A 22,261-nucleotide genomic window follows, 5' to 3' on the forward strand; every position below is an offset into this window, starting at 1 on the left:
CCTGATCGATCTAACTGACATCATTATCGCCCTTTATTTAACCGAACATATCCACGAATCATACAACAGTATATAAAAAGACTATATGACCCTGATCGATCTAATAAACACGCGCGGTAGAGTATATCATAATATAACAACGGGATAACAAGAAGCATGAACAAATTAAGTTTTATTATATGTGGTGTTGCCATTCTGGTTTTTGTTTCATTGTTAGAAATTATTTATATGAGAAGAAGTAGTCCCGTGACAGAAGGGGTAAGTTTATATTTTTAGCCAACGAAAATATTAGATTTTTTATCACTTTAATTATGTCTAATCAATAGAGAGAGAGAAATAGGGTTTAATGTCCACTTGGAAAACGTGTCTGAAAATTGTTTCAATGGCATTTTAGTAATTGAACTAGAGTATACAGGTCACAATTCTATGGAATACAATTACTGCTTTTTACTGAGCGACGTTTCGACTAGGCTTCTCTTGTCATTATCAAGCTATGATAAAAAATGAAAATATCAAAATGTGCTGACAAACCAGGGATCTCCCTTAATTACGTGTACCTAAAGGTAATCTGATTTAATTAGGCCCTTGGTTTGTCAGCATTAACTAAGCATTGTTGTGTACATGTATATATTGTCCTGTCATATTTTCATTTTTTATCATAGCTTTTTATTCTATTCTATTCTACTTGTATTTGAGCGCACGTTTCGCGTGACTGCGATGTCTATCATTTACGTGACATGGTTTTTGTCACGACAAGACAAGAGGCTTTAATCTTTAAATTTATGTCTATGAATGCAATTGATTGAGCTCACATGCGCATGGGGATTAATTTATTTTGCAAATAAGGCTGTTTTTGAGCACCTTCAGTTTGCTGTATTCACTGACTGAATTGTCACCCTCAACATATCTGCTGACGGCGCGCTTTGCGAATTCTGGTGACCGGCTTTTCCTGTCATGGCCCCGATCTAATCGGGAATTCATTGGCCAGTTCATTTCTGCCCATCCCTCCCCCGATCAATTTGGTTCATTTAGTGTACCCCATAGATTGGTGGAATTGAGAGAATAATTTTTAAGAATTGGGGTTAACTAGGTAATTTCGGGACTAACACTTGGTTCAATTTTATTTAAATAATTCGCTTGCGCTTAGGACTCTTTAGCAGTGGGTGGAAACCGGAGGACCTATCAGAAAACCCACGAGGTTGGACAGGCGACCTTACTCCTTGTCACGTACAACCGGGGAATCGAAACCCCACCAGTTGACTTAAAGACAGGCGTTATACCATTCGGACAACCAACCACTACTGCTTCCTCTCCGCTTTGACCTGAATACACCGAATTAAATCTCCGGCTCATTTCATTTTATTAGATATGAAATATATTACATGTATGTCTATTGATCTTTTCATAAATTTATAAGATCTATTGTATATAGGCTATTTTTTAACTCTATAACTCTATAGAACTTACATGATTTTATTATAACTGTTGATTTATAAATCTATACAATCTGCTGTACAGCCTAATCTCACGTATAAGCTTAGGGACTAACCATGCGACTTAAATATGATTTTTTTTTATTTTTCTTTAAGCAATATTTTTATTTAGTTTTCTATCTGATTTGTATTTAAACCCTTAAATCTGCCCATTGCAGGCCTTTCTTTAGGCATGGAATGTTATCTAACTTATTGATTAGACATTAATTAACTTACCAAGACCATAATCATCACTCGATCCCATCGGATGCCTACGATATCTAATGGTTTCAAATACATTTTCTGCTGGGTGCGGTTACCGTAAAAACGGATAATCGAGACTTTGTTTATTATCTAACGACGCTATTAATGACAATCGAGGCTAGCCGATTCCTTGGCCTAGATTGAAGTAATTTGACTGACATGTTCAGCGCATTCTATTTACGTTATCTACTTTTTAACTATCATGGTGAGAACTGCCAGCTCTTTATCTAATCTTACCTAACGCCGCTTTAACTCAATGGCAGACATTATGATCTGAAGCGCGTGCGATAGATCACTCCACCATCCAACATTAGGTGATAAAACTACGAAAAGCCTTCCCGTCGACCTCGTCTTAAAGTTACAATTTCATATTTTCTAAGAAAGTCAAAACATAATTATTTCTATCTCTTTTGCTCAATAGGTTGTCAACTCACTATTATACGATCAATGGTTATCTTTCTCACACTTAAAAATCTTCACACCGGAAATAATAACACAATTACCTCCCAATTATCCCCCTTGTTTTCCTATTCCCCACCATGGAATAGCTATCTTCAAACGTTTTAATTTGAAGTTGAAAATGATATTTTTGCCAATTTCTCAAAATTATAGGATAGGATTATTCTTTAACAAGGTAGGAATGTTTATAGATACCATCTATTTTATGGCTTTATTTTAATACATTTTAAAAATATAACTTAAAAATATGAAATTGTAACTTTAAATGATTTCCAAATGTTACTTATATTTTTCAACATGAAGACATACACGTTCGTCTACTTTTCGCAACATAACATGTTTAAAAACTAATCTTACCCCATGTCTTGCAACTTAACATTTCTGAAAATATTTTCCATTTTTATTTTTTTTTTTAGGATTGGTCCAGACACCTAACGACAGAAGAATTAGAAGACAAGTACATTAAGTACGTATCATTAAAATCATTTCTTTTAAATAGTATCGCATTGACTAATATATATGCTGTCAGCGGCGCGGGACGGAGTGTCTGACAAGGGATAACGTATAGTCGCTCGGATGGTACGAAAAACCGTGGTCCCGTGTACACATTAGCATTCACGTTAAAGAACCCGTGACAGTTGGAATTCGAAACACGAATAGACCGTTGTGCTGCTGTCCAGGCAAAATCCCCCCCCCCATAGCACACTGTATTGCGTATGTCCATTTTCATTAGCCCAGTCGGAGCAGAACAGTAGGATGTTTAACCCCATTTCATTTCATACCTGTCGATCGCAATTTCCACCAATAACAAGAACAAGTTTGACTACACCTGGAAAGCATCCTCGTGGTTTCCAGCGCGTTTAGTCGACTTGAAGTCATGACAGGTTGATGTCGGACATGAAAGGTTGATTCGGGTCTTGAATGGATAATTCTGGTCTTGAAAGGTTAATTTGGGTCACGAAAGGTTGATTTGGGTCATGAACGGCTGATTCCGGCCATGAACGACTGCATTCGACCATGAACGATTGATTCTGGTGACAAACGAACTGTCTACAAGGAGAGGAAGAAGAAAGAAATGAAATTGGATCTAAAGTGGGACTTATGTCGACTTTGCAACCCAAAGCGACTAGTTGCAGTCGGTTGCAAGAGTGCTTATGTCGATCATATCAGCAACTGAGGACAACTGGGAGCAACTGAATTCGGAGCTCTTATGTCGAATCGGAAGTGATAGCGATCACACTGAACACGTGACTGTTAATTCATTCATCACGTGATCAACAAAATGGCGAATCACTTAGAAGAAGCAACCCAAAAGGCATGGTCGGTCTTGCTATAATTCTATATTATTGTCGACATCATCAAACCTTGAAAAGTGGGCGTCTTCGTTCGTTTCCATTTGTTATTTATAAAGTCACATAACACATGTATCTTATCACGTGATGTTATTTCCATGGAAACGAGTTGACTCCAGTTGCAAGAACACTCATGTCGACTGCAACGAGTTGCCGCTAGATGCAGCCAGTTGCAGAAAGTTGAACACGTGCAACTGACTGCAACTAGTTGCTTTAAGTTGTAAGAGGCGCTCAGGTCGACTTTTTCAGTTTCATTCAGATGCTTTCAGTTGATCCCAGTTGCCTAAACGCCAGTTGCTTTCAGTTGCAAGGTCGACATAAGCCCCCCTTAACGTCCTACTGTTCTGCACCGACTACTGAGCTAATGAAGACGGGAAGAAGAACAATGGTGCAAGCGACGATTCGACCCCTTTATGAAGCGGACACTACGTCGTAAAAGTATAATTTTGACAATGAAATTTGAAATCTGATAATCATTTTTGTCCAAATCGTTGTGACGATGTCTACCTGCAGTGATAGTTTTTTTTTTTTGCACAAGTTTTCATTTAAACTTTGATGAATTGAAATATTTCAATAGGGCATTTTGTAAATATAATTTTTTTTACTACCATAGTTAATTAATTATGCAAATTAAAACACGCAAATGTTAACTTTATTATTTATACACCATTCATGAATTAGAATTAAACTATTTCACAGAATACGTTAAATAAAAGTATTTTAAATTATACAAATAAAACACTAAAATGTAACCAAATAGCCTATTTATATTGTCTTAAACTTTCAAATAAAAAAATAAAGGCAACCGGAAATGATCGCTAAGGAATTTCATTATACTATTCACGACAATCAATTAACGCTTTAACTCCGGCAATAAACGGGATATAGTCAAAACAAACCAGCGCAACCCACAATCTTTGATGGGACCTTTTTGTTTTCTTTTTTTTAATTGTTAATTTAATTAATCAATTTGTGTACATTTTTGCGTGGTTTAAACTGTGAAAAGTTTAATATTGTCTGTGAAATTCAAATGAGGTTCAATGTCCTTTTAGAAACAAAATTGTTCTTAATTCATTTCAAAAGCTCCATTAAAGGAGCATTAGATTTAGATACAGAGCTGACAGTTCGCGCTATGATAATTAAAAAGTAGATAATGAAAAGGGAATAAGTTGAAAATTTCAGTCAAAAAACTTCATTCTGAGCCGATTTATCGGCGTTAAAAAAACCCAGTTTAGTCTCGATTGTCATTGCTGCTGTTGTTACGGTAATAAACAAAGTCTCGATTATCCGTTTTTCAATTAAATTGTTAACCGTCAATCTTATTTAATTCTACTGAAAATCTGGAGTATCCGATGGCATCGAGAGTTGATTATGCTCTTGGAAAGTTAATAAATGTCTAATTAATAATTTATATAACATTTAAGACATAAAGATAGATCCATTTGACAATAGAATAAAACACTTTAAACAAAAGTCAATATTAAATATGAATATATCACATTAACCAATATACCAATTCAAATGGCGGTTACCCTAGGTTACCACTATCACAATTCGTGCTGCGTTTGAAATCGTGGTTTTAATCGTGGCGTAATCGTGGTGATTCTATCAGAACTTATCACATATTGAGGTCAATTGTAGCAATCGTGTTGATCGTACCGAAATAAAATGAAATGGGGTTTAACGTCCTACTGTTCTGCTCCTATACTGGGCTAACGAAGACGGGCATAGGCCATACAGTGTGCTATGAGGGAAATTTTGCCCGGACAGCGGCGCTACGGCCTACTCTTATATCAAATTCCAACTGCCAGGGGATCTTTTACGTGCACGCCAATATGTACACAGGACCTCGGTTTTTCGTCCCATCCGAACGACTAGACAGCTGTCCATGTCAGGCCCTCCGTCCTGCATCAATGACAAGGGAAAACCACGCCGGATGATCGTACCGTAACGTATACGAACGTATCTACAATTACTCAATAGGGACAATCCTATCGTTACGCATTGCACGAGGGTGGAGAGAGAGAGAGAGAGAGAGAGAGAGAGAGAGAGAGAGAAATGGGGTTTAACGTCCACTCGACACAAACTAGGTCATTTCGGGACTAACATATGGTTTAATTTTATTTCAATAATTCGCTTGCGCATAGGGGTCTTTAGCAGTGGGAGGAAACCGGAGGACCCGGAGAAAACCCACGAGGTTGGACAGGCGACCCTACTCCTTGTCACGTACAACCGGGGATTCGAAACCACGCCAGTCGACTCAATGACAGACTTTATGATACAGCGCGCGCACGCTAACCATTCAGCCATCCAACCCCCCAGCACGAGGGTGGAAATCTAGCATTAATAATGTATAAATGTAATTGTAGGTATTTAAAGACGGAACAGATACACTGTAAAGCAATTGCACGATATGGTAATGTCAATGACGGAGGATGGTATCTCTGTGAAGATCCTTTATATGTACCACCAGTTGACAGTATTGTTTATTCTATAGGGTAGGTAATACACAGCCCTAATAAACAGTGAACAATAATAAGCGTCACTTCTATATTCATACGCCATCAGTAAACCGGTTTGTTTACTCTATAGGTTAGGTACACTTTTTTTAAAACAATTTTTTATTCAGAAATTGAAAGGGACTGAGGAACAGGCATAGCCTATATGACCCCTCTCAGCTCTCCTAAAATTGCATTGTTAATAAACGGTATTATTTACTCTCGGGGTACGAAATACACACCATCAGTAAACGATATTGTTTACTAAACACAACATGTAATACACACACGATCAGTAAACTTATACTTTACTATATAGGGTAAGTAATACACTCACTATCAGTTCTATCGGGGAAGAAGAGAGAGAGAGAAATGGGGTTTAACGTCCACTCGACACAAACTAGGTCATTTCGGGACTAACATATGGTTTAATTTTATTTCAATAATTCGCTTGCGCGTAGGGTTCTTTAGTAGCGGGAGGAAACCGGAGGACCCGGGGAAAACCCACGAGGTTGGACAGGCGACCCTACTCCTTGTCACGTACAACCGGGGATTCGAAATCACGCCAGTTGACTCAATGACAGGCTTTATGATATAACACGGACGTGCTAACCAATCGGCCATCCCCCCCCCCTATCGGGGAAGAAATACACGCCATAAGTAAACTGTATTGTTTACCATAATGGGAAAGTAACACATTTTCAATAAACTGTATTGTTTCTTTAAAAGGATAGGGGGGGTGGATGGCCGAATTGAGTCAACTGGCGTGGTTTTGATTCCCCAGTTGTACGTGACAAGGAATAGGGTCGCCTGTCCAACCTCGTGGGTTTTCTCCGGGTCCTCCGGTTTCCTCCCACTGCCAAAGACCCCTACGCGCAAGCGAATTATTGAAATAAAATAGAACCATATGTTAATCCGGAAATGACCTAGTTTGTGTCGAGTGGACGTTGAACCCCATCTCTCCCTCTCTCTCTCTTTAAAAGGATAAGTCATATGTAGGGTAATTAATACACAACACAAGTAAACAGTGGTTGTTCTGATAGCTATATCAAGGTATAAATATGGGAAAACCTCTTTTGCCTTGGTCAATTTGCAATCTAATTTCGTTTCGTTTTTTATAGTTTAAAATTTCGTTTTACTTATCATTTCTACACTAGGATCTGGAAGAGTTCTGGATGGCGTGACGAAATAGCTAATGAAACGGTCTGTTACGGTGATTTCTTGGTGAGCGATGCACGGAACTGTAGGTAAACCACTAGAAACGTCAACACTGATTGATTAATCGCTGTATGACTTCATATGGTCAAAAGCCGCTCGTATGACCTCTGACGCGACCAATCACTACAACCGGTCAGATCTTCATGTAGTGTAGGCCATCGAAAGTATAAAAAAACGAAACGAAATATAGATCTGTATTTTAATCAGATTGGTCAATTGACAACCTATACATGTTTTTATATTTCAGAATTAATAACGATTTCAGCTTTGATGATGCTATCTCTGAAAGTAAACACGTACACGTGCATTCATTTGATCCAACGTAAATATACAATTTTTATTACTTTAACTATATTATCATAATAAATGTCAAAGATATAAAATAGACCTAACTGTACTGCAGTAATAGATAACTGTAAAAAAAAATGAAAGCACACATTCTTAAACGAACCGTTAGACAAAAGAATGACTCGCACCTGTATATATACCGGTAATTTGTATTTCTATGACGTGTGCAGTACCGAGTAGGAGATTTGTGGGATAAGGAATAAAAGTTAAAGCGATAATTTCATATTTTTAAGTTATATTTTTAAAATGTATTAAAATAAAGCCTAAAAATAGATGGTATCTATAAACAGTCCTACCTATAATTCACTATTGCCAGTTGAGAAATTGGCAAAAATATCATTTTCAACTTCGAATTCAAACGTTTGAAGTTAACTTTTCCATGGGGGGGGGGGGCAATAGAAAAACAAGGGAGGTGATTGTGTTATTATTTCCGGGGTCAATGATTTTTAAATGTGAGAATGATACCTCTGATCGTATAATAGTGAGTTGACAACCTATTGAGCAAAAGACATAGAATTTATTATGTTTTGACTTTCTTAGAAAATATGAAATTCTCGCTTTAAGGCCCACTGCAGATATGGCCATTTGGTCACGATATACAAACAGGGCTAGTGCAATGGGCCATAACTATTAAACTTGTTCCTGGACAGCGGCGTCTCCATCCACCGTTCATTGAATTCTTATTGTCAATGGTTGTTCTACGTTCACGGGTGGAAGTCGGGTTTTCGTTCCACCGAGCGACTACGCACACCTTCTGCGATCACCGAAGCTATCCACTATAATTTGTATAAAATGGTGTTAAACATGGATTCTGTTATTTTGTTAGAAACGGTATGCAGGATCATGTTAGAAGTAAATTGGTCACATTTCACTCTTTGGGCATAGCTGACTATACTGGTAAGTCCTCTCAAGGATGGAAGATGGCGACATTAGCAGATATAAAAACACAGCTAGGGCATAATCAGGTACGTGTAATATTATCATAATCAGTTACATGTAATATTATCATAATCAGTTACATGTAATATTATCATAACCAGTTACATTGTGTAACTTTGGTGTATGTTTCCTGGACTGTGTCAAACATTTTTAATTCTAAGCTATAAGCCATAACAAATAAGACATAATAAATCCAAAATGTGTTGTTTTATTATGAACAATATCTGTATCTTGCATACAAAAGATCTTTTATAACCCCTGTTTTATTAAAAAATATATATAAACAAGCTGTCTGTTCTATATATTTAATCGATATCGAAAATTGTACAGCAATCGAGATGATACTTATATAATTGAACTTCAATACCCATATCGGACAATTCACCCAGCTGCCTACTGCTGATTCATTTAAAACCCAAACACAATGATCAATGCTCGTCTAATATACAAGGGGTCACCACAAGAAACTGTAGTTCTGTTGTTTTTTTTAAAAAAAAATAACTCATTTATTTTAATAGACACCTTTGAATTTACATGCATGTAAACCAGTGGTTCTCAAACTTTTTTTTAAGTCGGGCGCACTTGAAACCCTACAAATAAGTTTAGGCGCACTATATACAAATTTCCGATAAATATGTTATATTTAAAGTCTCTAACTCAATATCATCAAAAATCTTTGACATTGAAAACACGAATTATTTGTCAATTCAAATCAACATTGGTCGTGTGATCTTACAGGGAAAAGATGGGCTTCGGATATCCAATATTCAAGACAAAATAAACATTTTACCAGTGGTACACGAATCGTGTACCACAATGCGTTTCAGCGCCATTTGGAACAAGGGACTCAATGAACAGGGCTAGACATATTCCACAAAACATGTCAAATGGTGACGCTATATATTATCCGGAGAACATGCGTAATAAATACCATTGGTGTAAACTGAAAAAAAACAGGGCCCGATTCCTAGAAAATTCTTAAGCACGTTCTTGTGCTTAGATTTAAGTAGACTTTGCATTTAAGTAAACTTACCTTATTTTGTGTTCCTAGAAAATTCTTAAGAACGTTCTTGTGCTTAGATTTTAAGTAGACTTCATTGTAAGCACAAGAACGTTATTGTGCGTTCCAAGAAAAAAACTTAAGCACAACTTCGTTCTTAAACATAGTCAATCTAAGCACAAGTTCCAAGCAAGGTATACGGCTTGCTTACCAACCTTAAGTCTGTTTCCACTTCAAAAAGATGGCTGACCGTAAATTATTCGACGGCAATTCCGACACGTTTTTATACCAAAGAGACAATTACAAGACAGAGAAAATCCTTCTCCAGAAGAAATTATGAATACTATAGAAAATTTCGCTTCTACCCTGAAACCATTTTATTTATTTGCCAATTAGTAAACAATAGGCTACAAACACACGGGCTACTTAAGATCAGGCGCTCTCACAATTATTCAGTTAGTTTGTATGTGTCTGCGTTTTTTTTTATCTTGTGGCACATTTTATATGTGTATAGGGAACATGTCAAATGCATCTAAATCAACCATATATGACGTCATTGAAGCAGACGACAAATTTATGACGTAATTCGCATACCAAAGTTGTTTTTGTGACGTTAAAGAGCATCGTAGTCTCAGTTTATGGTAAACTTTACCAGTCACAATGTGCTTAGACTTATACTTAACTTGTGCTTATGTAAGAATGGTCTTGAGAATTTTCTAGGGACGGTATTTTTACAAGTTTCTTACGTAAGAAAAAGTGAAGCATGACTTTGTGCTTACTTTAAGAATTTTCTAGGAACCGGGCCCAGACGCTAAAGATTGCCATTCACATGAGACTTCTGGCGTATTTCGCCGAACATGACTGATCAGAAATTGCAGTAAAAACAGAAACGATTGAATGTAAATCAGTTTATATACATTCATATTATAGGTCCCAAATATTAGCGATTTAGCTCCTTTAAGTCAAATATTACACAAAACAAAAGGTGCAACTAGAAAATATAAAATGAAACATACAGTAAGTTACACGTATGCAACATAACCTGTTACGGTATATCCATAATCATTGGCGTATTGAAATGGCAAAAGCCTATATGGTATTGTTAATATATTTATTTTTTATATCTAGACACAGATGTGTCTGGAATGCCACAGGGCGCACACTTTGAGAACCACGGATTTAAAGTAATATTTATTCATGTCATATTTTTTTTAGGTGGTGTCGGAGGTGGGGGGAGGGGGGTTATCCCCTGACAGAAACGTTTGACAAAAAACACTAGACGGCCACATATGCGTTATTCTGCTATTCCAGGCCGTGAGTACAGATATAGTCTGTCTTTAAATGTATGTGCTCTTGCAACCAAATTCGCGCTCTATGTCCGCCTGATATAAGTGGATATCACTTCGGTGGAAGCGGACGTAAAATACAACTAACAAACAACAACTTCTCCCTTTGAGTCCACAGGAGCCACGGTGGCTAGGTGGGTTAGACGCTGGCTCGCTAGCCTGGATGTCGGGTGCTCGATCCCTGCATTGGCCGAGAAAGTTCATCTGGATTTTCCGACGTGGTTTCCCCTTGTCAGTGGTGCAGAACGGAGGGCCTGACAAAGACAGCTCTCTAGTCCTTCGGATGAAAGGAAAAACCGAGGTCCTGTGTATACATTAGAATGCACGTAAAAGATCCCTTGGCAGTTGGAATTCGATATAAGAGTAGGCGATAGTGCCGCTGCCCGGGCAAAATGTCCCTCATAGCACACTGTATGGCGTATGCCCGTCTTCATTAGCCCAGTATAGGAGCAGAACAGTGGGACGTTAAACCCCATTTCATTTCATTTCATGTTTAAGTATATCATGTAGTAAAGACGTGATATTTTTGATTTTCTGATCACAACTGGGCAGGGATAATGTTATTTCAGTATAAAACAATATAACTCATTGTTTATTAAATGCCCTATTATCTCCCAGTTGCAGTGACATCCCTAGCTTTAATAATGTCGTCGTTTTGTTTTATTCTCCTAATTGATTTTATAAATGTGGTTGGACTGGAGGTTGGTCTAGATATTTCATATAACAAACAAACAAGGACACGACTGAAGCATTAAACTATATTATTCTAAACAAAATAGCACGACTTATTATAAAGCTGGATATGAGGTCTGTACAACTGAAAGTTTTACAGCAGGCTGTTAGTCAAATAATTCTCTTCTGAAACTCACGAATAATTAATGGTTATAAACTTGTTTTGTTGACATAGCTAATAATATCTACATCTGTATCTACAATACCTGGCTGCTGTTATACTACTGTAGGCATGATAAAACAGTCGGACACGAGTACCATCTTGATCAAACTGGTGTGTGGGGGGGGGGGGGGCGAATGGTTTAACGCGTGTTCTGTAGGTCATGGGGTCTGTTATTGAGTCAAGTGGCGTGGTATCTATTCCCCTGAGTAGGATGGCTTGTTCAACGACGTGGTTTGTCCCGAGGTCCTCCGGTTTCCCGCTAAATACGTGATCTCTCTCCTACGGTTTCCCGCTACTACCTAACTAACCTATCTCAAACTATTGAAATAATAAAAATGAGCGTTAATACCCACCCCTTCTTAGGAATAAGTCTTTCTCAAATTGATAATAGTAATTAGTAGTACCTTGTCATGGGAGGATGCAATGTTATCAATTACAAGATGTCGGTCCAAATTCGGTAAAATTCAGTCTTCGGTCAGAGGCTTACAGCTCCTCCAACGCGTACACGAAATCCCGATTTTTCGTCCCATTCGAACGACTAGGCGCTGTCCTTGTGAGGCCCCCAGTCCAGCACCAATGACAAGGGGATTTCAGGCTGGAAAATCCCGGGGAACCTTTTCGAACCTCAGCCTCTCCGGTAGTGAACCCTACCCACGGAGAGGGGGGCGGGAGTTAACGTCCACTCGACACAAAGAAGGTCATTTCGGGACTAAAATATGCTTCAATTTTCATTCAATAATTCGCTTCAGCAGTGGGAGGAAACCGGAGGAACCGGAGAAAACCCACGCGGTTCGACATGCAAGCCTACTCCTTGTCACGTACAAGTGAAAAATCGAAACCACGCCACTTTATTCAATGACAGACCTTATGATTTCAAGCGCACGCGTTAAACCACTAGACCCCCCCCCCCAACTCCCCAGACAAGGTATGTTTATTATCAACATCCCATACCACTTATCCATTACATGTATTTAATAATTTCACAACGCTAACATAGTTTCATCAATTGATATTTTCAGAAGATTATTAGTGTCATCAAAATGGATGTTGAGAGCTGGGAATGGGTTGTTGTGCCGGAAATGATTGCATCGGGAGCTTTAAAGGGTGTGAAACAACTAATGATGGAATGGCACATTGGACCAAACGACAGCAAGAAAAGAAGAACATTAATCAATGCTTTAGACATATTAAAACAGTTGAATCAGATAGGATTTAGAATATATAAAATGGACACAAACCGTGTTTGTAAACCGGGGAGAGGTTTCCACCATTGCCATGAAGTATATTTTCTAAACACCTACACGTGAACATTATTTAATAAATCAATTTGTAGTATTCGAGTTTTAATTTTTCGCCAGTGATAATAATTTGGTGTTCAATGGTTTCGTGGGTTGCTCCCAAACAAACGTACACGGTGATATGTACAGAGATCGAGGTGGGCAGTGGATGTGAACCCAACCCTAATTACATAAAAGTGTTTATCTCTGTGAATTCTTTTCTGCCATGTATGGGCTTGTTCGGGGGATCACGGTGGCTAAGTGGGTAGGACGCTGGCTCGCTAGCCTGGAAGTCGGGTGTTCGATCCCTGCATTGGCCGAGAAAGTTCATCCAGATTTTTCGGCGTGGTTCTCCCTTGTCACTGAAGCAGGACGGAGGGCCTGACAAGGACAGCTGTCTAGACGTTCGGATGGGATGAAAAACCGAGGTCCCGTATACACATTGGAGTGCACGTAAAAAAATCATTTGACAGTTCGAATTCGATAAGAGTAGGTCGTAGACTTCGTCTTGTCACAATACAAGATTTCTGAAATTTTTCAGAAAATCTAATAAAAAAACTATAGCCTCTATTGCGCTGACAAGAAGTGTGAACAGTTTGGCAAAAAATGGGCATAACTCTAAAAATATTAATCCGATTTTGCCGAAAAGATTACAAGTTTCTCTGCGCTGACAAGAAAGTGTGGACGGTGTAGATATTGCTAGAATTTTTGCTCTTATAATTAATGATGGCATTATATTGTATTATAAACCTGTAACGGTAAATCTCTTTGATCTTTGGGGTATATTCTATGCCCGGAATAACTTGCGATCTGAAAGTCGGGGGAGGTTTTGGATATATACAGGGAGATTTGGGGTTATTGTTCTGAAAGTTTTTCTTTAAACCTGTAACGGGTTATTCTTCCAGGGAAGGTTTTTTTTCCCCATAAGAAAACATGATATAAGGTTTTTCTTGTGGGAATTCTGGGATATTCTTATCTTGCGTACATGTAAACATAGACTGTTTATAAGCAAGATAAAGTCCTCGACTTCGGTCATGCTTGGGAAGAAAGACTTCAGAAAAAACCCTCGACAGAAAACCCTCGGCCTACCGGCCTTGGTTTTTCTTTCTCTCGGGTTATTGTCTTCACTCTTTCTTTCCCCAGCATAACCTCAGTCTCGTGCTTTATCCTACACTTAATTAATGTCTTTGGCTAATTGTATTAAATATGAACTAAAAAATATGAGTGAGATGGGTGACACATAAAAAGAGTTATATAACCCAAACATAGCTGGTTCTATATGTGTGTCAACGTAAAATCACCAGATCACACATGATTGGAAATATACTAATTGCTGCATTTAGCTTAAGTAACCAATCATATCAGTAATTGCACAGGTTCAGTCATGAATAGCCTAGTATGTGCGTGATGTCCATGGGTACTATAAAAGAAATCCTGGCAAACTTTTAAGGCAGATTTCATTAAATTTCGGACCATATGATGTAGCAATTTCTATCACCAGATTCGCCCCAGAGAATTGATATAAATAAACGAACTGCAAATCGGGGTGCAGTTACTCCACTCCTTTCACGCGAGGCGCTCCAGAAGAACAGAGGTGGAGAAATAGAATGAAATGAAGTAAGGTTGAATGTTCAAGAGAGAGATGGAGAGAGGAGGGAGAGAGAGAGCGTGTTAGTGTAAATACAATTATATAAACAGCTGTCATACGTAAATGCTCAATTTCGTTAGAATGGGCCTGAAACAAAATGAAATTTAATTAGCTTTTTGTGATATTGCGCATTGTTATTATTATAATATATTAAATTCGCGTACCTTGAACACTCCCATGTAAAAATTGTTAACCAGGCCTTCTGGTCATTATAAACCTCAAAATGTATCAAGTTTGTCCTTTTTGTCATCACGTTTTGCGATAATGTTTTCTTTCTAATCTATTATGGCTCCACAGTTTTCAGAACATGTAATTATAACACTATTTCCATAACGCACATCCAATTGTCCCCCGGGTGAAGTAAAATTAAATGTCCGTATAAAATTGTTAAGAGTTATCACAACACCTGAAAATTAAACTGACAATTAAACATTGGACATATTTATAAGTTTTACAGAAAAATATTTTGCAATAAAATTTATTCAATATTTATTCTCACTCGTTTGTATTCGGATCTGTGGGTATCCTACTATAAACATCAAAGCTGATTGGTTAATCAAATGTCTGACGTAACAGGACAAAAGCCGCTCGTATGATCCAGACGCGACCTCGCACTACAACTGTAGTAGAGGCCATAGAAAGTATAGAAAAACGAAACGAAATATAGATCTGTACGATAACACGAGGTTATACGATTTAAAGGACTGATGTATTTGTTTTTAGCTCTCATTGGATGCTTTAGTTTTGCCCGAAACGTAATTTCCTAATTAAAGGGTAAATCCTTTTGGAGAATAAATCTGCTTAATTTTGTGTTAAAAGCTCTTAAAATACCCTAGGACCTAGCAACTAACTCAATAAACGTCCCTCGTTTTTAAACAACTTAAACCCGTCAGTCTTCATCTGGAAATGGAGACCGGCGTCCCGAGCTGTATTATACGAAGTCTGGATAAAACCAGAATTTTATTTTAAAAAAATAACATTTAGGTGAAAATTATCTTTCTTTATCAAGTACAGCACATGGGTCGTTCATTGTATAGAACTCTAAAGAAACGGGGATCGATTATCAGGTCACCCAACGAAAAAATTGACCCGAAATCTTAAAAGGGTTACGTGTCCGTATAAGCGGTTTAATATTTTAAGCTGAAATTCTGTGACAAGGTGAATATACCATTCCTCTGTATTTTGGCGCCAACGCGGACTTTTATTCCTGAGACTGGTAAAATCGGGATGGTCCCTTTAAAGAACATTATGTCAGATTTAGATAAAGACCTGATCGTTCTTGCTATAATAGTTTAAAAAAAGATAATGCCAAATGAATATAATGAAATTTTCATTCAGATTACAGTTTTCTTGGCGACGCTATGACTGTCTGAAGATGAAGCGTAAATCGTTTATTATCACTTTAAATCTCAAGGCTGTTCAAATCCATTTAAATCTTAGCGATCCGATGATCTAGAGAGTTGGTTATGTGAATAAATGTCCTAATAATAATTTACCTAAGATATGAACCAAAACAATAACCGACAATAAGCCGATTAGCTCTTACATAATGCATCTTTAATGCATGTAAAATCTTAAAAACAAGTTAATTTTATACTACATGTATTAGGACTAATTAAATATGGTACGTGTAGATACGTTCGGATACGTTTCGATATGATCAACATAAGTTACGACCTGATATGATCACCCTGATTACTCCACGATTAAGACCACGATTTCAAATTTATATGACGAAACGAAACTGAGGTAAGTGGGGGGGGGGGGGAGGAGAGGAGGATATTTTTGAAAAATTGAGACTCTTCAGTCATTTATTGCTTTGCCTAGACCAGTTACGTAACTTACAATCGATTTTTTTTCAAAAATTCTAATTTTGTTACCTATGCTTACCTAAATTTCGTTTCGTCTTATATGGTCGAGTTACGTAAATTTACCTATTTAGATTTTAAAGGCCTATGCCAAGCTGTTAAGCAGAAGGGGACGTATTTTTAACAGCATGTTATGTCGCACCTACTGACTTTAGCGAGGTAAGAGATGTCTTATTTTCTCAGTAAAATTTACGGGGAACTGAAAAAAGTTCGACAAGGAGTCAAGAGACCGATTTTTGAACGTATAGGGCGAGTGTAACGAGAACTTCAGAGTTGAACTACGTAGAGACCTACCTGAAATGGTAAACACCATAAAAAAAGGTGTTTGTCTCGAGAATCATTCTCTAATTAAAGCTTATCAGCCTGTTTTAGGCCCTTCAAAATGGATGAATTGAGAGGATTGCGTTTGAATCACGCATTTACACCCTTTATGATTTTCCACCTTGAAATGGTTCTATATTCTGATTGAACGTTTACAATTTGTATGGCTTTTTGAAATAATTATCTAAATTTGCCGTTACTAACAAAAGTTATACTGAATGAATTTGGATGGGGGCTTGTTACGAGTCCATAATGCGCATTTAATCTAACTGCAAGCAATTACGAAGTTTGGAATTCCAATTACGATTATGATTTTATTTCATATTACAATGCCCTAAGTGGTAAATGCCTGAAGCTAATTTCACATGATGGTAGCACATTGAACTTAATTTGAAATCAGTTATAATTCATTTGACAGGTGTTCTGATATATAAATTCGAATTTTCCTCTAACATTTATTAAACAACCACAACTCAAAAGAATAGCCTCTGTAGTTTAATAAAGTAAGTATACGTCTTTAAATATTGAATTATGTCTGTTAAGTCAGAGAACGTATTACATTATAGTCGAAGAAGAATAATTAGAGTTGATTGGGTCCACATGTATTGTCTGTATCCATGTTTGTAAGCCGTGGTCTCATTCCAGTAATGGTGTGGGTGTGTGTGTGTGTGTGTGTGTGTGTGTGTGTGGAGGGGGGGGGGTGCTTCCCCTCAACTTTCGGGCTATTAGATTTTTGTGAGAAATAGAAATTTCAATTATTCGGGAATCGTAATTTCTTTAAATTGACTAATGGGTCAAAATTGAAAACACTTAAAAATATTCAAACACTGTCTATCGCTAGGTCTACTCAGGAGTAGTCACTCGACTTTATGAACGACATTTTTCAGAATCCTTATTATTATATTTTGTTCTGTTCTCGCGGGTAACGGGTTCGCAGGCCGCGGCTTCGCCGTCTTTAAACGCGAATAAATTGATTCATTGGTTGATTCAAATTCCAGTTGACAAAGAGTGGAATTTCGGTTGATTTATGCGCGACCTTTTTTGGACATCCTAATTATGTTGACAAAATGGGCCGTATTTATGGATGATCCGTATAAACGATTCGAGGAATCTGGACGTGATGCAAATAAAGGAAAGCAATTACTGCTAACGACTGAAGCAGCGAGCTACACTATGTAGATTACAAATATGAATTCTGCGTTCGACTATATCAGTGGTTCTTAACCTTTGTTTGCCAACGGCACACCTTGGAACACATGAAAAAATAGCGGCACACCGGGCTAAATATATATGAAAAATATCTGAATTTTGCAAAATAAAAACATGCAAGTCATAGACGGCATACAACCGTAGACACAGATTAGTCATAGGCACGTAAAGTGACTCAAACTAAATAAAGGAAAACACGGCTATGAAACTTACCGGTAGACACCAATGAATACTCCTTTGGATCACGTGGTTCCTCGCATTTTCTTAGTGTACCATTCAAAATTTCGCGGCACACTTAGGAAGATCTTGCGGCACACTGGTTGAGAATCACTGGACTATTTGAACGCGATCTTTATACCTTTGCTATATACAAAAAAAAACAGTATTTGTAAACTTGTAGCCTAACTAACTTGTATTTCAGACCCAATTTGAATATTTTAGACCCCTTAGTTATTTTCAAGAGACAGAAATAATTGTCCTAAAAATAATAATAATATGACTTGAATTTATTTATAGGGCTTCCCGAATGAACTATAATTATCACTTAAAAGTAGAGAATTTATAAAAACAGGATATGCAGTTACTTTTTCTATTTTTTTCTATGATTTGAAGAACCGGAAAGAGAGAGAGAGAGAAATGGGGTTTAACGTCCACTCGACACAAACTAGGTCATTTCGGGACTAACATATGGTTCAATTTTATTTCCATAATTCGCTTGCGCGTAGGGGTCTTTAGCAGTGGGAGGGAAACCAGAGGATCGGGAGAAAACCCACGAGGTTAGAACCGGAAAGTGACCGGAAAAAGAGTAAACATGAGTTATCCTTGCTGGCTGAAGTAGATAGCGATAACAGACACGCAGTCGATTTTCAGCTCACGGATAATTCCCTTGGAGACAAAGAACATTATATGAGACTGTGAGATGATATATGTTCGAAACGAACTATTCGTTCTTGTTCTTCTTTCAAATGTAAATAAAAGTTGATATTTATATTGCTGGTCGTCGTTTTAAATTTGACAATTCAATAAAGTTTAAAATGATTTGTTCAAGCAGGCGATATACCAACTCTTCTCCAAAATTATTAAAAAGTAACCTGTTATATAACAAACCAATGTTTGTTTAACTAAGACCAGTATAACCAGGTTATATCTCTATGCTCAGGTGGTTCCCCCCCCCCCTTGTCAGTGATGCAGGACGGAGGGCCTGGCAAGGACAGCTGTCTAGTCTTTCGGATGAGACGAAAAACCGAGGTCCCGTGTATACATTGGAATGCACGTAAAAGATCCCTTGGCAGTTAGATTTCGATGTAAGAGTAGGCGATAGTGCCACTCTCCCCGGCAAAATTTCCCTCATAGCACACTGTATGGCGTATGCCCGTCTTCATTAGCCCAGTTTAGGAGCAAAACAGTAGGACGTTAAACCCCATTTCATTTCATTTAATTTCTATGCTCAGGCATACATTTTCCTGCTACTTTTAACTCTATACGTGTATTTCTTTATAGTTTTACGATGAAATCATCAGTTGCTTTGTTGTTGATGGTTATCGTAGCAATGCTAATTATCTGTGACGAAACCAGTGCCGAAGCACCAGGCGGAATGGGAGGTGCCAGACGCAACTATGGTAAACTGGCCAGTCACGCGATAACACTAGACAAACGTGACGACTATTTAAGTAAGGAGGAATTGGTCAGTCTAGCGAAAACCCTTAATTTGAATCCCAAATCAAAAGATTTTGTGAAGATTCTAAAATTGGCTGATGCAAACAGTAAGTATGGATGTACATGGTGAGTCTTAATTGAACCTAATAATCTAAGCCTCAAGGTCACAAATAAAAATATATTTGATCATTCACGTCCAGACATACATTGATGACGACCCTTCCATATTCAAATACTAGGACATTATAGGTATATATCGTAAACTACAAAATAAACAAAATCTAACGAAACCCTCAAGGCGCTGTTTAATCCGACCGGGGCTCAGGACCAGACTAAAATCGCGGGGCTCTGGACCAGATTAGAATCGCGGGGCTCTTACCGCTACGAAACAATTATTTTATATCCTTTCAAGTGGCACGCATGCACTGACGTCACAGAGGGGTCGGGGTTCCTTGGGCGGAAGTACTAAGAGGGGCACCTTCTGAAATTTTGCTTTTTAGCACAATGCACAAACTGTTGTCCTTTCGGGCATTGAAGATATTACACGGAAGACATTAAACGTTCTAATCTAACACCTCCAGTACGGTGTTCTTCAAAGCTAGATCTTGTTGCAATTCTCGACGAAAAGACCACAATTCAGAAATAATATCATTGCTAAAACCAGAACTGTAAAGATCAATGATTTTCGATACGCAAATGCCCAATTCGTCTTCTGATAGCTTCACGAGATTCGCTGAATCTGTGTTTGGGAAGGAGCCTTATTGCTCAGGTAAAGTTGGAGATGTGGTCACAAATATACAATAAAAACATTTGGCAAGTTTTTTTGCAATGTGTCTATTCAGAGTAGCATACCAACCTGACGTTTCTTTTGCTGCTTAGTAGTATGCGTAAATGGCGATTGCCTATGAAAAGCTGCTCATAAGTAGCATACGAGCGATCACGATTCATGATCGGCTACGTCACGGGTTTCGACCAACAATCAATCACGTTATCTGGTCATTTTATAAGGCTCACATTGTTCATATGTATTTATAATGACACGTCACGTGATTTTATAGTGACCCGGCTGTGTGCTACATGTAACAGTAATACAGTGGATAATGTATCTATTTATTTTTTTTTTGTGTAGAAGATGGAAACATAACAGCCGATGAAGTTAAAGTAGTCAAGCTGATTAAATTGGTATGGTAATATTTACCGTCAATATCACCTTTAAAACAAAAGGGGAATCGCCACAATCACGTACTTAATATGTGTCATCTATTTATTTTGAGATTTCGATGGGGTACATCAGGCTCACTGTTGGCTTGTTTACAATGAAATGGGGTTTAACGTCCCACTTTTCTTCCGCAGCTAGGCTGATGAAGACGTACATACACCAAGCAGTGTACGATGAGGATAATTTTGCCCCAACAGCACCGCTACGGACTGCTCTTATTTCAAATTCCAACTGTCATGGATTCTTTTACGTGCACGCCAACGTGTCAGGCCCTCTGTCCTGCACCACTGACCAGAGGAATCCACGCCGGAAATCCATTGGCAATTCCTCGACCAACACCGGGATAGAACCTGGGACCTCCTGGTTAGCGGGCAAATGCCTTATTCAATGAGTCACTGTGGCTGCCATTTATTTTGTAAGAACATTCACACGTTTAATTGAAAACCTGTATTTGGGCATTTGCGAGGGGATAGTCAATAAATGTTGACAGTTTAAAGAAGGAAGGAAAATGAATTTAACAATTCGTCAATACAATAAGCATTTTGAAACTAAGGATGTGGTCAGGGTTAGTTATTGTAGTTTTCTTCCTTCTCGTTCTCGAATTGTAAAGTAAACTGATGGTGTTCAGACGAAGGCAGATTAAGAGAACCGAGGTTTAGACAAAATAGACCTTGCTGCTTCAAAGGTGTCATATGATGGTATGACCACTACAATTATCCCATTCTCGTGGATCTCTTCTTTGGTGTTCTTAATGTAGCGAACCTAAATAATTACACTTTATAACATATGGTTTTTTATTTTTTTTTCAGATGATTTCATTATTAGGAACCAATTAATTACGTCATATCCATTACAGATGACTTAACCAAATCTGAGATAGAATCCAAATCAAAGAGAAAACAAATACAATTATGTAAACATTTAATTTTCAAAAATATAAATTGCTTAACTACATTAATACACATGATGTATTTCTAAATATCCAACATTTGAAAATAAAACATTTATCGTAATGTTTTTGCTTTCCATCATTCTATTTGACATGGAGAATTAAATCGATTGATGTTAGTATATTAATGTTCTAATACAAATAATCTTTTAATTACTTGGTTTGCGTGACTACCCTTTGTCTTTATTCACCAGCCCTGTAAAAATCATTAAAACTTGGATACAATGAACTATTGTCGGTCCTGATAATCACCGAAAAGAGTGTGGATGTTTGTTTTGGAAAAGGGGGTGGGGGTGGGAGTGGTGGATGGCTGAATGGTTAGC

General features: G+C 37.7%; 1 protein-coding gene and 1 long non-coding RNA gene across 2 annotated transcripts; both read left to right on the forward strand.

Annotated features, from left to right (window-relative positions):
• The first annotated feature begins 123 nt into the window (after window positions 1–123).
• LOC126825169 (uncharacterized) lies at window positions 124–13,098 on the forward strand. The gene is made up of 6 exons (XM_050554676.2): window positions 124–258; window positions 2,612–2,661; window positions 5,917–6,045; window positions 7,511–7,585; window positions 8,438–8,576; window positions 12,811–13,098. The coding sequence occupies exons 1-6, from the start codon at window positions 157–159 to the stop codon at window positions 13,096–13,098; spliced, it is 783 nt and encodes a 260-aa protein (XP_050410633.1). The 5' UTR covers window positions 124–156.
• A 4,212-nt stretch (window positions 13,099–17,310) lies between these two features.
• LOC126825175 (uncharacterized) lies at window positions 17,311–22,002 on the forward strand. The gene is made up of 4 exons (XR_007681825.1): window positions 17,311–17,408; window positions 19,615–19,877; window positions 20,900–20,952; window positions 21,799–22,002. It is a non-coding gene; the product is annotated as an uncharacterized LOC126825175 (long non-coding RNA).
• Window positions 22,003–22,261: the final 259 nt, after the last annotated feature.

Source organism: Patella vulgata, chromosome 6, assembly GCF_932274485.2.
Source record: "Patella vulgata chromosome 6, xgPatVulg1.2, whole genome shotgun sequence".
Lineage (NCBI taxonomy): Eukaryota > Metazoa > Mollusca > Gastropoda > Patellidae > Patella > Patella vulgata.